Here is a 17,654-nt window from a genome sequence, read left to right on the forward strand (position 1 = left end):
TTGATGTATCTGTTGTGTTGTCCTCCATTCGAATATCATACTTTTTTTGATAGAAACACCAAAGAAATAGAGAAACAAAGTATTTACATTTTCAGATGCTTTGAAAAACTTTTCTTTTATCTTGAAAGTCGCATATTCTATATATGATTTATAAATTTTTAAATATTTATTTGAGATTCTACCCAATTCTTCCGCTTCTCCTTTATTAGAATAAAATGTAGTTAAATATTATAGATATTATATAATATTTAACTATATTTTATTTTAATACCCTTCTTTTGAAAAAAAAAAAGTCATTTTAGTCTTTCAAATATGTACCACTTTAATTTGTTAAAAAATTCACATAGTTTAACCTTTTAATCTTAAAAGTGAAATTAATTTAGTTTTTTTCAATCAAAGGTTTTATGGACGATATTCTTTTTCTGTTAATATTGTGTAAGGACAATCGTGAGAAAACAAAAACATAAAGACATCCTCAGAAAACTGCGTCGTCATGTTTTCTTGTGTGATTTTCATCACGGTATTGTGACTGTAGCAACATTGCGTAGAAGTCAAAACCAGGTTGTGACTATGATAAATGCTGAAGTTGCACGAAACGTATGTCTTTTATTGTCTTCACATATATAGTTGCTTTTATGTGAACCTCTTATATAATTAGGGTGAGTTCATAATGTCAAAATTGTTTTCAATGATTTTCATATATCATATATTAATCGTTTACTAATAATTAAAACACAAATCTCACTCTTTCAAGTGATTATTCATTAAAAAGTAATTTGTAAGATCAAAGTCGTGAATAACTCCTAATTACCACAAGATATGAATGGCATTTTGTATGAAATTTTTGGTGTTTCAAGATAATGTGAATGCACTTTGAAACAAAATCAGTGTTGTGATTGACATCATACTAAATGGAAGATGACATATATGAGAGTTAGCAAAGTGGCACCACCATAAGTGCTTGCAAATGCAGCTTTCAAGAGCTACGTTTTCGAATTTTCGAAGGAAGAGAATAACAAAAGACATTAGATATGATCAGATAAAATTTCTGGATTTTTGTTTGTTTCTCTTTTGCGTAGTCTCATCTAAGTTACCATTCTTTCAAGGACTTCGTCTAGATAGTGACCCTGTTGCTGTATAAATTGAGAACCTTTTTCGCGAGCTTCTCAAAGTTGTTCAAGTTATATCATTTACCAAAAAAAGAAAAGAAAGAGTTCTGACCATGGCTTCATCACTTTTTATGCCTTCATCCGTAAGCTCGTTAATTCCCTGCACTTTTGCTCTGTTTTGTTTTTCCTCATTTCTTCAACTTCACTTCTGTGCAAAATCTTGTTTAATGCAAACTAATAAAACTTTTATTTTAGTATATTCGAAGTCATAATATAAATGAAGTGAATACAAACATCATCTTATAAGTCGATTTTGTAAAATTGAGTCAGATTTAAAGTTTACTTTTTTTCATTTTTACAGTACCAATCTATGAGTTGAACCAATTTTAGATTTGTGTCGAAAATTTGACATTGATCAGAAATAAATACAATTTAAAAAATAAATATAAATAGATATAAACTTTATCAGAGTTGAATTAGATTTAAAAGTTTACGGGTTAACACAGTCATAAAACCAACTTCAACATAATTCTTATGAAAACTTATTGTGAATTGAAAAAATTTATACAATACATGTTTCGCTATCTCAGCAGACTTGAGTAAATGCTGATGCAAATTATACATGAACAGATAGTGGAAGAAGAAGCGAGGTTCGAAGCAGAAGTGGCAGAGGTGCAAGCATGGTGGAACTCTGAGAGGTTCAAGCTAACCAAAAGGCCATACTCAGAGAGAGACGTGGTGTCCCTGAGAGGCAACCTGAGACAAAGCTATGGCTCAGGCGAGATGGCCAAAAAGCTATGGCGCATTCTGAAGAACCACCAAGCCAACGGCACAGCCTCAAGGACGTTCGGTGCACTCGACCCTGTTCAGGTCACTCAGATGGCGAAGCACTTGGACACAATCTACGTCTCAGGATGGCAGTGTTCAGCCACTCACACCACCACCAACGAGCCAGGCCCTGACCTCGCCGATTACCCTTACGACACAGTCCCCAACAAGGTGGAGCACCTCTTCTTCGCTCAGCAGTACCATGACAGGAAACAAAAAGAGGAGAGAATGAACATGAGCAGGGAAGAGAGGGCAAGGACCCCTTATGTTGATTACATGAGACCAATCATAGCAGATGGTGACACAGGTTTTGGTGGCACCACTGCAACTGTGAAGCTCTGCAAGCTCTTTGTGGAGAGAGGTGCTGCAGGGATCCACATTGAGGACCAGTCTTCCGTGACCAAAAAGTGTGGGCACATGGCAGGGAAAGTTCTGGTTGCCATCAGTGAACACATCAATAGGCTGGTGGCAGCAAGGCTTCAGTTTGATGTGATGGGGGTGGAAACTGTGCTGGTGGCTAGAACTGATGCAGAAGCTGCTAATTTGATTCAATCTAACATTGACACAAGGGACCACCAATTTATCTTGGGTGTGACCAACCCAAGCCTCAGAGGAAGAAGCCTGGCAGGTCTTATGGCAAAAGGCATGGCTGGTGGGAGAAGTGGGGCAGAGCTTCAGGCTTTGGAGGATGAGTGGCTGTCAAAGGCAGAGTTGAAGACTCTGTCAGAAGCAGTTATGGAAGCAATAGAGAAACAGGAGATTGGAGAGGAAGAGAAGAGAAGGAAGTTGAATGAGTGGATGCACCTTTCAAGCTATGAAAGGTGCATTTCCAATGAGGAAGGTAGGGAAATTGCAGAGAGGTTAGGAGTGAGGAAGTTGTTTTGGGATTGGGATTTACCTAGGACAAGAGAAGGGTTTTACAGGTTCAAAAAGTGTGTAACAGCATCAGTTGTGAGAGGTTGGGCTTTTGCTCCACATGCTGATGTGATATGGATGGAAACTGCAAGGCCTGATGTGGGGGAGTGCAGAGAGTTTTCTGAGGGGGTTAGATCAAAGCACCCTGAGATGATGCTTGGGTATAATCTGTCTCCATCTTTCAATTGGGATGCTTCTGGCATGAGTGATGAGGAAATGAGAGAGTTCATTCCCAAGATTGCAAAGTTGGGGTATGTGTGGCAGTTCATCACAGTTGGGGGTCTGCATTCTAATGCACTCATCACTTCAACATTTGCAAGAGACTTTGCCAAGAGGGGCATGCTGGCTTATGTTGAGAAGATTCAGAGAGAGGAGAGGAACAATGGAGTTGACACACTTGCTCATCAGAAATGGGCTGGTGCTAACTACTATGACAGATACCTCAAGACTGTCCAAGGAGGTGTGGCTTCAACTGCTGCAATGGGAAAAGGCAAGTCATACATTGTCACACACTTACAATACATCATGTTTTTTTCCTTCTTTTTTATATCTGCAATCTTAGTTGTTAGTATTCCTTAAAGAATCGGACTTCAAACTTAATTCAACTCCACAAAATCAGTTTGTAAGGTGAAATTTGTACTCACTTGTATATTTTGAAATGTCTAACACAAACTGATGATTTTTTGACTGTCATTAGAAAGATTTTTAATCATTTAATGTTTCCCTTTTTGATGTTTGTGTAGGAGTAACTGAAGAACAGTTTAAGGAATCATGGACTAGGCCAGGAGCTGTTGATATTGGTGGAGGCACTATTGTGGTTGCTAAGGCCAGAATGTGAAAGTGCTACTTCTGCTTAACTATCCTTTGAGGGTGAATTTGGGGCAAATTCACTGATTCTTCTGTTGGACTGGAACACATGTTCTTAACATTGAATCAATATTTTGCTATTTTTCGATGAATAACTTTTTTCTGTTTCTTACTTGTTCGGACTCTTGGGTGAGCAGAGAGAACAAGGAAAATTTGTTTGGGTTTTGTATTTTGTTTTACTCTTGCGGTTGAACATGATTTATTTAGTGTGTATTTGGAATGGATTTGTGGACAAGGAGCACAAAGAAAATTTGTTTCTATCGATAATACGTTTGCATTACCATTATTTTTTATGAAATTTTAAGATATACTTTTAATTAAAAGAATGCTCCATTTATTACAATCAAAGATTATCAACACAACATCTTGTCTAAATGGAATTTGTTTTCGGATTTTTAAATCAAGTTTTGAATTTTAATATTCTAAATAAAAGCAATGTGATTTAGAGAAAAGATGTAAATAAAAATGTTCAGTTTCAGCTAAGATTAATAGTAATGTGAAAAAAAAAATTACAAGTGTTATAAAAGATTAAAAAAAAAATGAAATGCACGTGTAATGAAATAATTAAGAGCTTTGTTTAACTTTTCCAAAGATGACAGGAATGATATAGCCTTTATCATCGGTTTTTAAGTGATGAAATTATATAAGGTAAAATATATTTTTGTCTCTCAGTGAAATTTGAAATTAGTTTTTTTTAAAAATGTGTGAATTTAGTTATTTTAATAAAAAAAATTGTTAAGTTTATATGACGTTTCAAACACGTCTCATAATAGTATATGAACTGTTTACACTGTTTTACATATTTTCGTTTTAATATTAACTGAAATATTATCATAAAATGCGTTTAAAATATCAAATAAATTTAACAAAATTTGGTAAGAAGAACTAAATTTACACATTTCTAAAAATGAAGGACTAAATTAATATAAAATTTTAAAAAAGAACTAATTCCAAAATTTACTAAAACTTAAGTCACCTAAATATATTTAAAAAATATATTTAACCTAATTATATATGAAGATCTAGTAAGGTAGAAGAAATGACAATTGGATGAGATTAGAGATGAAAAAAATATGTGGGTTTCTTCCTACACCTCTAACTTTTCCAACTTTTCTTCTGTATCCAAAATTTTACTGTGATGCTAAATATATGCCTAAGTGATTATTGCGATTATTTTGAATGTACTACATTTAGAAATCCAGGTAAAAGATTTATCGAATTTCGGAATATAGTTAAGAAATTCATTGAATTTCAAAATTTTATTAAAAAATTTATCGGTTTCAAAATTCAATTACAGAATTTATCAGATTTCGAAATCCAATTAATTATATTTCCTGGATTTCGAAATCTAAGTAATTATTAAATTTTGAAATCCAATATATGTACGTATTTTCATTTTTGTTTATAGTTCCTCCTTTTAGTTTTTTTTTTTCAATGTTTTGTTTTTTGAAGTTACTTGTTTCATTTTTATTTATTTTTAATTAACATATTAATTAAAAAAACTATTAAGTTTTAAATTTAAATATATTTTAAAAAAACTATGTTAACCAGACATTCCTTTAACATATATTAAAATTTAAAATTATATTAATTAAATTTTTATGAAATTAAAATTGAAACAAATAAAATGTATTTTAATTTATATTAATTCAAATAAATAATCAAAATAAAACTATATTAATTAAAATGATTATTAAGTTTATTAAAATTTTAAATTATACAAATTAAAATATTTAATAAATCTTATTTAAATATTTATTGAATTAAATTTAACACAATTAAAATATATTTTATTTTTATCTTAATTTAAACAAATGTTTGAAAGAAAATTATATTAATTAAAATATTAATTAAGTTTTTAATTTAAAAATATTTTAAAAAAATATGTTCACTGTATTTTGAAATTTGTTAACATACATTAAATTATATTAAAATATTAAATCATATTAATTAAAATATTTAGTTAAATTTATTTAAGTTTTTATAAATTAAAATAGACACAAATGAAATATATTTTTTAATTTTAATTTAAATAAATATTTTAAAAAAATTAAACTAATTAAAATGTTTACTAAATTTTAAATTTGAAAACTATTTAAATAAATATATTAACTGGGTTTTGAAATCTGGAAAGTGTTTAACCGGATTTTGGAAATTTGGTGGGTTGCTTAATTGAATTTTGAAATCCTATGAGTCCTTTATATGGATTTCGAATTTTTTAATCCAGTAAGTTACTAAATTGGACTTCAAAACCGAATTTTAATATAACATGCAGTTTATATTTATCTGTGTTTCTGTTTAAAAAATTAACATTAATTTTATATTATATTTAATTTATAGGAGATCATATTATATTATACAGTATGTCTACATTTTCTTTATCATGTGGATATGTATTTTATTTTAATATAATATACATGTGTTTATATCAACATGTATTTCTATTTAAATATTTTAACATCAATCTCATATTATATATATATATATATTTATTTATTTATTTATTTATTTTATAAGAGACCATATTACACAATATACTTACATTTTACCTTAACAATTACTTGTGCATATACGCATTTGATTTTAATATAATATACATATATTTATATCAACATATGTTTTATTTAAAAAATTTAACATCAATTTCATGTTATATTTATTTTGTATAGGACTATATTATACAATATATCTAGATTTTACTTTAATAACAACCACACAATTGTGCATAGACAAATTATTTTAATATAATATATAACTCAAAAGTATAATTACAAATTTTAATCATATGTAACAATATTATTTTACTACAAAATACTAATCAATTAGTGTCATTTTCATAATTTAAAACAAACAAATCCATATCTATCTATTATTTTTTAATATTATTATTATTATTAATATTATTATGATTAATACTATTATTAGTATAATTTATTATTATTATTATTATTAATATAACAATAATTATATTAATTATATAAGAATAAAATGTAATATTATAACTAAAATTTTTATTAATATAATAAATGCTCCGTTTAACAATTGTGTTAATATTATATTTAAATATTTATTACTTAATCTTATTATTACTACTCTTTTTTTAATCATTTTCACTAAAATAAATTTATATAATTAATTAAATCAATTCTATACTAAAATAATAAATTAATCATTATACATAATTAAATTAATAATAATAAATATTCAAATTAATTTGCATTATTCATATATAACAACAATAAAATCTAGTTTAAAAATAAAAACAAAAACAAAAAACACGACCGTGCGTATGCAGGTCTTGTATTAGTATTTGTTAACATAAAATTTTACTGAAAAATGGTCTATTAGATATAGACAAGTATTAGACCAACAAGGTCTTGACAAGTTCCACGAAGAGAGAATTGTTTTTATACATCTTTCTTACTTTCAAATAATAATTTAAACAATAAATATTGTCAAACGATCGGTGTAATATTTTAAAAACAAATTTTTTTCTAAACAATAATTATCATAGCTTTTGAATGTGTGTATATCCAATGAGTTTTACATGTCTAAACTTACTATTTTAACTTATACATATCTATATCCATTTATTTTCAATTTTGGCTCTACAGTATTGGAAAAACTCTAATATTATATTCTCACCAACGCAATACAAAAATACATATAGCTATACCAATCTCACAGTTTCAAATAATAATTCCAATTAGTTTCCTTATCTAAATATAATTTAGTGTCTAAGAAAAGTTAATTACTATCTTCTAGCTGTAAGATTATATAAAAATCTTTCAATGAACTTTCAAAATACAAACAAATCAAAACATTAACTTACTCGATGCAAATATCCTCTTTTTAACTAATATAGGCCAACAAAGGCAGCAAAAGTCCCAGAGAAAAAAAAAATACAACTATTAAAACAAAAACTTATCCAAATCAAAATTATGACCAACCTAATTTAATTTATACATGACTTTCTTTTGAACCATAAAAAATAATCATGAAAAGATAATTAATTAGTCTAAATTTTAAAAAGACAAATTTATTTATAATTTTATTTAAATACATGCTCATCAATTATTTTTGTTAGACCGAGATTACCTTGAAGTATATTGGTCTTCTTATTAGGTAGAGGTGTTGTGACATTCCATTTAATAGATAAATCTAATAAATAAAAAGTCGCATAATCATAATAAAATAGAGCCAAGGCAGAAGCATATCAGAATTAATCTTTTACAGTCATCCAAAAATACTGAACAGGAAGACTATAGCACAAAACACATGTCATAAACATAATTTAAACACAGATTAGTTTAAATTGAAAATTTGCTTACAGAGCATGAAACTACAAGATAACAATACTTAAAAAGGGGCTCCATCATAGAGCAAAATCCAACGAACATAACTAAATTGCAGCATCTTCATCATCACTACGATCACCGCGAGCTCCCACATATGCTCACACCAAATATTTGGTGATCATTGCAAAAAGGAAAAGTCAAACAGAGAACACAAACACAGAGAGAAAGGATAAGCTAATTGCAAAAAGAAAAAGAAATACACTTATATACATATATATATATATATATATATATATATATATATATATATATATATATATATAACACTCAAAAGAATTGTAGAACAACGCATCAATAACACCAAGCTAAGTAATATCAACTAACCTATCACACAAAATGACACTCTAGACTCAATTATCCGGATCTAGACATGTATGATTCTTGGTGGTTTTTGCACTACTGGTGGCCTCTACTACCTGTAGAGTCATTGTCAATGAATTTCACCTTACCACACAAGGTTAGTCCATTTAACCATCATAAGAACCCTGAGGTTGTTCTTAAAGATAAGACCTCATGCCCCTCTCACCAGATGACTCATTCCACTCTACATGAGTCTTGAATGAGCATTAGAGTATCAGGATAAACCTCCAGTACTGACTCCTTACATCAATGAACACGCTACTAATTAAATCAAATAGGATTTCCCCCATGGAATCTTCTATATTCTCACACAAGCATTTGAAGACACATATTAAAATCATACAACATATTTCTCTCTTGGAAAATAACTAATTCTTATAATTTTTAACCAATCCAACTTAACAACACATTATGCAAACGATTTGGGATTTTAGAAATAAAACTGCAGCTTATGTAAAGCTCCAAAAATTTTGTATTTATATTCAAATTAAAGATGATTGAATCAAGAACCAAATGAACAAGAATCAACTTAATTGAATAACTATAAAGAAAGTTATGCACCAAACAAGCAACAAAGGTCAATGTTGTCAACAACCAAATTATAGTGATCTTGCGATAAAAATTTCTCTCACTAAAGAGCTCTGATTTAAGATCCGACCGGTCAAAGTCAATAAATATGTGTTATGGATCATCTGTTAAACTTTCAGCTCGATCCAACGGTTAACGAAGTAGGAACCTTCATTTTATGAAAAGTGTGCAGTGTTGTCAACAACCAAACTACAATGACCTTGCAATAAAAACTGCTCTTACTATAGAGCTCTGATTCAAGATCCGACAAATCAAAGTCAAGAACTATGTGTTAAGGATCAGCTGCTAAAATGTCAGCTCGATCCAACGGTTAACGAAGTAGGAACCTTCATTTTACGAAAAGTGTGTAGTGTAAAAAAAGAGTAGCTCCACATCAATCAAACATACTTAGCACATTTCATAACAAAAATAAGTACATTGTATTTCAAAGAAAAAGGAGTTATAGCTTCCCTTACCTTTTAGACTGAAAGCTACGAGAGAGACTCTTAGCGAAGGAGCACCAGTATCCAGAACAACTTAAGAAGCTGGAAAATAGGAGCATAGGGGAACGAAAATGAGACCAAGAAAGGGATTAAGGTTGAAACCAAAGCTTAGAGATAAAAACGAAAAGGAATAGAGGCTGAGAGATTACTTACTTGGAGAGAACTTGTGACTAGTTCGTAGGGAAAACTTGCTCAAACCCTAGCAGAGCTCTGTTGGAGAAAAATAGAGGGAGTAAGGGAGTTGTTTCTTGAAAATGAGACAGAATAACTAAGCCAGGCCCAAACCTTATTAGAGCATAAATAAAAAGAAAATGGGTCTGAGAATCTCTCCAACAATAAAAATTTTTGACCTCAAAAATTAAGACTTACTAGAAAACAAATGTGGATATGACTTCCTCATATCCTCCTCTAGCTCTCAAGTAGAGTAACCTGTCCTCCGGTCCCAAATGACCTTGACAAGAGTGATGGTCCTTCCCTTGAGCTCTTTAACTCGACGATCCTTTAAGCCCACTAGTTGTACCTCCACTGTGAGATCCTTCCTAAAATGCACATCCTCAGCTTCCAACACATGAGATGGGTCAAACACATATTTCCTCAACTGGGAGACATGGAACACCGAAGGAAGATTAGCCAACTGAGGAGGTAAAGCAATCTCATAAGTTACAGGCCCAATTCTTTTCAAGATTTGGTACAGACCAAGGAACTTAGGAGAAAGCTTCCTTGAGCGGATGACCCTTCACACACCACTGGTTCGGGTCACCCTCAAGAACACATGATCCCCAGTCACGAACTCCAAGGGCCTCCTCCTCCGATCTGCATATGCTTTCTGCCTACTTTGAGATGCCTGCAACCTATCTTTCACGAATTGCACCTTCTTTGTGGTCTGTCTTAACAACTTCGGCCCAACTAGCATTGATTCACCATCTTGATACCAACACAAGGGAGTTCTACATCTCCTCCCATACAAAGCTTCATAAGGCGTCATCCCAATACTTGCCTGGTAACTATTGTTGTAGGTAAACTCTACCAACGGTAGCACTTCATTCCAACTGCCAAGATGATCTAAGACACAAGTTCTTAACAAATCTTCTAGAGATTGGATCACTCTTTTTGACTGCCCATCTGTTTGAGCATGATAGGCAGAACTCATCCTCAACTTGCTTCCCAAAGCATCCTACAGTGTCTGCCAGAACCTAGAAGTGGACCGCGAGTCTCTGTCAGACACAATGTTACCGGGTATCCTATGCAATCTCACTATCTCCTCAATATACAACTGAGCCAACTTGGCCATAGACATCCTCAGATTCATCGCTAAGAAGTGAGCACTCTTAGTCAACTGGTCGACTACAACCCAGATTGCATCATGACCTCTCAAGGTTCATGGCAAATGGGTAACAAAGTCCATAGCTATGTTATCCCACTTCCACACTGGTATATCCAAAGGCTGTAGCGTCCCACCGGGTCTCTGATGTTCATCCATCACTTTTTGACAAGTCAAACAAGTGGATACAAACTGTGCAACATCCTTCTTCATATCCTGCCACCAGAAGGTTTCCTTGAGGTCTTGATACATCTTAGTCATGTCAGGATGCAAGTTAAGACGACTCTTATGCCCTTCCTCAAGGATCAACCTTTTCACCTTAGTATCATCCGGTACACAAACTTTACCTCTGAACCTCAAAACACCATCTTCACCCAAAACAAACTCCCTTACTTGATTTGATCCAGACAACTCCTTCACCTTTTGCAAACTAGCATCCACCGACTACCTTTCCTTGATTAAGCTCAAAAAGTCACTAGATCTAGTTAGGGTGTTACATCTAATGAACTCTGGTTCCAACTCAACTTGCAGCCTCATATCTTTGAACCTTTCTAGCAACTCCAACTCCTTGATCATGAGGTGTGCCACATGCACTGTCTTTCTACTCAAAGCATCTGCTACCACATTTGCTTTTCCCGGGTGATATAGAAGTTTGAAGTCATAATCCTTCAAGAACTCTATTCATCTTCCTTGTCTCATGTTCAACTTCTTCTAATCAAACAGATACTTGAGACTATTGTGATCACTGAACACGCGAAATTGTGCACCATACTACAGATAGTGCCTCCAGATTTTCAAGGCAAACACCACCGCTACCAACTCTAGATCATGAGTGAGATAATTCTTCTCATGAACCTTAAGTTGCCTCGAAGCATAAGCCACCACCTTCCGGTCTTGCATCAACACACAACTCAATCCCTGATGAGAGGCATCATAGTAAACCTCAATATTATGTTGTTGTTGTAATACAAATCAATAAATTTGTATAGAGTCTTTGAGGTAAGGTGAGACTTCTTCATCCTTCCTTATGTCAAGGTATTCTCAACCTCTTTATGTACATTTATTAAATTTAAATTCTATTATCAACACTTAAAAATAAAAATAACTCTAAAAATGTCAAAACGGGTTCTTGCATGTTTGTAAAGTTTTCTGTACCTATCGGATTCGTTGTCATTCATAAATGATATAAGGTGGCAAGAGCCTTCAAGTACAATGGAGCCTTGAGTTGAATGCCAAAGCTCAATAGCCTATAAATGAAAAACCATTCATTTATTTGAGCCATGCAGCCTTAATTATGTCTTTCTATACATATATTAATGAGGGAACATCAATTATCGTTTCTTCTATGCATTAATAATTTTGCTTATTTTAAGTAAATAGTTTTAGTTTTAGTTTTTCTAAGATGATATATTAGTGAGTCATAAGATTAACAACTGAGTTTTATAAACCCGAACCATTGGATTAGCGTCTCTTTTATGTAATTAATTTAATTTTATTATTTTATTATTAAAAATGAAGCTTTTATTTCCATATCCCACTGCAGGAAACAATATTAAATTTTTGCCTACCCTGTACGTGATTCAGACAGATACCACTTACTTGATTATGGAGAAAACGCAACTTAGAGGTGGCCACATAATGCTGGGAACTACGTAAACACTTCATGTGCCATGCATACTTAAAAGAATCTCAGAATAATATTAAACATGTCTTCATCTTCTATATAGAATTAGTAGTTTCACATGCCCAAGTAAGGAATGAATGGTGGTGTATCCACAAAAATACTATGACGTGTAGAATGTGATTGGTTATGGATTAACATAATCTAAAACCCTTAATCATTGGTTATGCTTGATTTGTTAATTTAGAGACATAATTCATTTCTATTAACTAATTTTGTTTTATGTTTATGTATTTAAATCGACTATCTTATTTTCGGATAATAGAGTTACATATTTCTCAACCCTAAACCCTTTTTAAAATCATGAGAACTTTCAAGAAAGAAAAAATATTATTTAAGTTTAACAAAGATAATTAAAAAACACTTAAAAAGCAAAAAATAAAAATAAAATTAAATAATATATATCTCTATTGTATTTCAAGTTTAACTCCTTTGTTAAATTTCTAGTGTATTTGAAGTTCAACTCCTTGACACGCATAAAGACATGTTTATATACTAAGTAAAATTAAACATGTTATCGTATAAATAACAAACTAAGAGTAGGCTACTAAAAACAATGGTGATAATATCTACAAATTCAACCATCATATTTTAGTTGTAATCAACACAATTTCCTAACATGATTTAATAAAAAATATGATAATGACTTCTAGAATATCATCCTTTCTCATACCTCAATAAGGATTTAATTTCTTCTTACACAAAATTGGGGATCTCATTCCTCATTATTGTAGACTTGGATGAAAGAAAGTAAACAAAACAAAAATTAGTAAAAGGAAATACAAAATAATAAAAAAGAAAAGAAAATATTTTTTAATTATATGTTTAGCTAAATGGTTAGCTCACAATGGCTAGCTAAATGTTTATCAAATATAAGAATATAATAAAATAAAATAAAAATATTTTATGTATATGTTAATTTATATATATATATATATATATATATATATATATATATATATATATATATGTGTGTTTGCGCGCGCGCGCGTACAAAAATTTGGTGGAGCCAAACTCCTTTCACACCTATCGAAATTAAGTACACATGCTTTCAATGGTTATGAAAGTGAAGGAAACCTTAGTTATTATTATACATTTATATACTTATGTCTTTGTATTGTCTTTGAAAAGATTAATATATGTACGTGAGAAATATATATATATATATATATATATATATATATATATAATTTGTATTTTGGAATATACTCACACTGTAGATTTTGATTGTAAAATTACTTTTACAATTTTACGTATTGGATGAGAATTATATTTTAGTAAAATAACTAAATTTACTAAAAGCCCACGGTTAGAATTCAATTCAACTTTAAGTTTCAATATTATTATGCTTGCTTAGTTGTCAATTTATAACTATATTGTTCTTAAACTATATTTTAAGAAAACAAATTATATAAAATGGATAAAATAAAACTATAGTCATTACTTAATTCGAAAATTATGCTTGAATATCACATTATACAAAAGTTAATCAAATAAAAATATTATAAAAAAAAAAACTCCTTCTCACCCCATGTATGACTTTAAGCAAGTATTTCTTTTATTTGATATTGTATGAAATATAATCTAATTTTATAATTTTGTTCATCTTATGTATTTGTTGTACTCCAGTAGGGCAGAATTTAAAAAAAAAATGCTCTTAAATGGTTTTTACTAGGGTGATAATGCGGATTAGCCTGGCTTGTTTAGGTCTGATTCGCACTTGGTCCGCATTTTCAATGTGGGTTGAAAAGTCTGGCATAAGTGCGGGCTAGTGGGGTAGCCTGTCTTTTATGTAAAAAAGAAATATGATAAAGCTTTCAATATTTAACAAATTGATAAATTTTAACATGTTCACAAAATTAAACAAATACTTTTAAGAGTTAGATGATAAATTGATAATTCAATATTTTCATCATATTCATATTCGTACTTTGACATACACGATGTGTTCTTCAAATTTTAGCACATTCAAAAATACATAATACTTGTCTTTTTCAATCATACAAAAATTTGGAACGACGTTATGTAGAAGTCCAAAAGGTAAGTAACTGATATACACAAGTGCAAGTTTTTTTTTTTAATGTGAGCCAATGGGATAATCTACGCGGACTGCGCACTATGCGGGCCAAGCTTTTGCGGACAAGTAAGTTCAATATCTCAGCCCGGCCTACGAATTTTTGGCTAACCTGTGCGTCGGCCCACTAGACCAAACCCACAATTTCACCCCAAGTATATTATATATTAAGAAAAGAAGCTATTATCTATTACATATTAAGAAAAGAAGATACTACCAAAATTACTATATTATCCATTTTCTTTTATTGATAAGTGGCACAAAAATTAGTTTTATCGTCATTTTAAAACTCTGGTATAGAAGGACCGAGCTCAAATCCTACGAAAGTCAATTTGATTTTATTTTTTCATTTATTTATGATCAACTAATATTAATTTCAAGTAATATTATTATTTGTAATATTTTTATAAGTGTTAGTATTTTTAATTATTAATAATATTATTATTACAAATATTAGTAGTAGTAATAGTAGTAAAATTATATGCAAGATTGGTGTTATTACAATAATAATAAGTAATATTATTAGTTGTAATATTTTTATAATTATAAATATTAGTAGTAGTAATAGTAGTAAAATTATAAGCAATATTAGTATTATTACAATAATAATAATAATAAATAATATTATTATTTTTAATATTTTTATATGTATTATTATTTTTAGTTATTAATAATATTATTATTATAAATTCTATTAGTAATAATAGTAGTAAAATTATAAGTAATATTAGTATTATTACAATATAATAAGTAATATTATTAGTTGTGATTTTTTTATAATTATAAATATTATTTGTAGTAATAGTAGTAAAATTATAAGCAAGTATTATTACAATAATAATAAGTAATATTATTATTTTTAATATTTTTATAAGTATTATTATCTGTAGTTATTATTAATATTATTATTATAAATTTTATTAGTAGTAATAGTAGTAAAATTATATGCAATATTAGTATTTTTATGATTTCAAATTTTACGAAAATCAATTTGATTTTATTTTTTTATTTATTTATGATTTCAACTATAATATTAATTACAAGTAATATTATTATTTATAATTTTTTTGTAAGTGTTATTATTTGTAATTATTATTAATATTTTTATTATAAATTATATTAGTAGTAATAGTTGTAAAATTATAAGCAATATTAGTAGTATTATAATAATAATAATAAATAATATTATTATTTTAAATATTTTTACAAGTATTTTTAATTGTAATTATTAATAATATTATTATTATTATGAATATTATTAGTAGTAATAGTAGTAAAGTTATAAGCAATATTATTATTATAATAATAATCATAAGTAATATTTTATTTGTAATTATTAATAATGTTATTATTATAAATGTTATTTATAGCGATAGTAGTAAAATTATTAATAATTATTATATTGTTATTGTTATAATAATAATAATAAGTAATATTATTATTTATAATATTTTATAAGTATTATTGTAGTTAATAATATTGATAATAATACTTAGGATAATTACTCGTATAGTACCCAATTTGGGGCTAGTGTGTCAAATAGGTATCCGGTTTAAAAAATGTGTCAATTGCATCCCAACTTTTGGAAAAGTGTTTCCTTTTAGACAGAGTTGACTAACGTCGTTAGTCAACATGTCACGTGTCAGTCTGTGGTTTTTTTGATTTTTTTAAAATTTTTTAAATTTTTTAAAAAAAAATTTGAAAAAAAAAACGTCACCTGTCAATTCCCTGTGTGTGACACGTGACATTGTCAGTGTCACGTGTCAGTATTACTATCAAATGTCATTGCAATTGACACTTTTTTTAAACTGGTTACCTATTTGACACACTAGCCCCAAACTGGGTACTATACGAGTAATGATAGCTAATACTTAATGATCATAATAATTATGTTGATAATAATAAAATTATTATAGTTATATTTGATAATAATAATAATAATATAAAAATAAATAATTATAGTTTATAATATTAATGATAATAGTAATAACAATAATATTTATAACAATAATAATAATAATAATTATTATTATTAATATAATAAAAATAATAATAATTATAGTTGTTAATAATATAATATTTTTGAAATGATAATAATTATGAAATGATAATTAAAATAATAATATAATAATTATTAATAATTTAAGTACTGTCACTACAAATAATATTTATAATAATATTATTATTAATTATTATAAATTATAATAGTTATAAAAATATTATAAATAATAATGTTATTTATTATTATTTATTATTATTTTAATAATATTAATATTGCTTATAATTTTATCATTATCCCTACAAATAATATTTATAATAATAATATTATTAATAATTATTATTAGTATCAACTATTATTATTAATAAGAATTATAATCATTATAATAGTTATTATTATTATTATTATTATTATTATTATTATTATTATTATTATTATTATTATTATTATCATCATCATTGTTGTTGTTTTTATTATTATGGTTAGATGCACATTTTACTTTTATTTAACTACTTGACCTTTTTATTTGTTTTTTTATTCATTTATTTTTATATTTGAACAATTATTTTAATTCTAAAAATTGAAAAAAGTAAAAAAGAACACCAAAGATATCTATCTCTTTATATATGCAGTTATAATATTATTCTTTGTATCACTTTGCGATATTATTATAGTGGTATTATTATTATTATTATCATCATCATCATCATTATTATTATTATTATTATTATTATTATTATTATTATTATAGTTGATAAACATTTTACTTGTTTACTACGAAATCATATCTCAATTACTTGTACTTTTTATTTGTTTTGTTATTCCTTTTATCTTTATATCTATGTAATTATTTGAATGAAAAAAAATTGATACTAAAATTAGTAAAGTGATAAAACTTACAAATAACTTTTTTATTATGAACAATTATTTAAATTAAAAAAATAATTAAAAGGATAAAATTGTAAAAACAAAAGAGGACAAAAAATGTATATCTCTTTATATATATATATATATATATATATGTAGTTGTTGTATTATTATTATTTTTTATCACTATAAAATATTATTATAA

At 28.2% G+C, this 17,654-nt stretch overlaps 2 protein-coding genes across 2 annotated transcripts; one reads left to right on the forward strand and one right to left on the reverse strand.

Moving 5' to 3' along the window:
• Positions 1-1,150: 1,150 nt before the first annotated feature.
• On the forward strand, positions 1,151-3,986 carry LOC114168199 (isocitrate lyase 2). The gene is made up of 3 exons (XM_028052937.1): positions 1,151-1,252; positions 1,740-3,342; positions 3,596-3,986. Exons 1-3 carry the CDS (start codon positions 1,223-1,225, stop codon positions 3,688-3,690), a joined length of 1,728 nt encoding a protein of 575 aa, XP_027908738.1. The 5' UTR covers positions 1,151-1,222; the 3' UTR covers positions 3,691-3,986.
• A 5,936-nt stretch (positions 3,987-9,922) lies between these two features.
• LOC114170372 lies at positions 9,923-10,816 on the reverse strand. Its single transcript, XM_028055847.1, has 3 exons — positions 10,686-10,816; positions 10,268-10,556; positions 9,923-10,141 (listed from the first exon to the last, which is right to left on the reverse strand). Exons 1-3 carry the CDS (start codon positions 10,814-10,816, stop codon positions 9,923-9,925), a joined length of 639 nt encoding a protein of 212 aa, XP_027911648.1.
• Positions 10,817-17,654: the final 6,838 nt, after the last annotated feature.

This window comes from Vigna unguiculata, chromosome 11, assembly GCF_004118075.2.
Source record: "Vigna unguiculata cultivar IT97K-499-35 chromosome 11, ASM411807v1, whole genome shotgun sequence".
Classification (NCBI taxonomy): domain Eukaryota; kingdom Viridiplantae; phylum Streptophyta; class Magnoliopsida; order Fabales; family Fabaceae; genus Vigna; species Vigna unguiculata.

Bases quoted from the DNA above. Each gene is read 5' to 3' on its own strand.
- LOC114168199 (XM_028052937.1), top strand. From the start codon at position 1,223: ATGGCTTCATCACTTTTTATGCCTTCATCC. The intron at 1,253-1,739 runs GTAAGCTCGTTA...ATACATGAACAG, and splicing joins CACTTTTTATGCCTTCATCC to ATAGTGGAAGAAGAAGCGAG. The intron at 3,343-3,595 runs GCAAGTCATACA...ATGTTTGTGTAG, and splicing joins AACTGCTGCAATGGGAAAAG to GAGTAACTGAAGAACAGTTT.
- LOC114170372 (XM_028055847.1), bottom strand. From the start codon at position 10,816: ATGAATCTGAGGATGTCTATGGCCAAGTTGGCTCAGTTGTATATTGAG. The intron at 10,557-10,685 runs GTAGGATGCTTT...TCATCTTGGCAG, and splicing joins TCTAGGTTCTGGCAGACACT to TTGGAATGAAGTGCTACCGT. The intron at 10,142-10,267 runs GTGACCCGAACC...TTACCTCCTCAG, and splicing joins GGGATCATGTGTTCTTGAGG to TTGGCTAATCTTCCTTCGGT.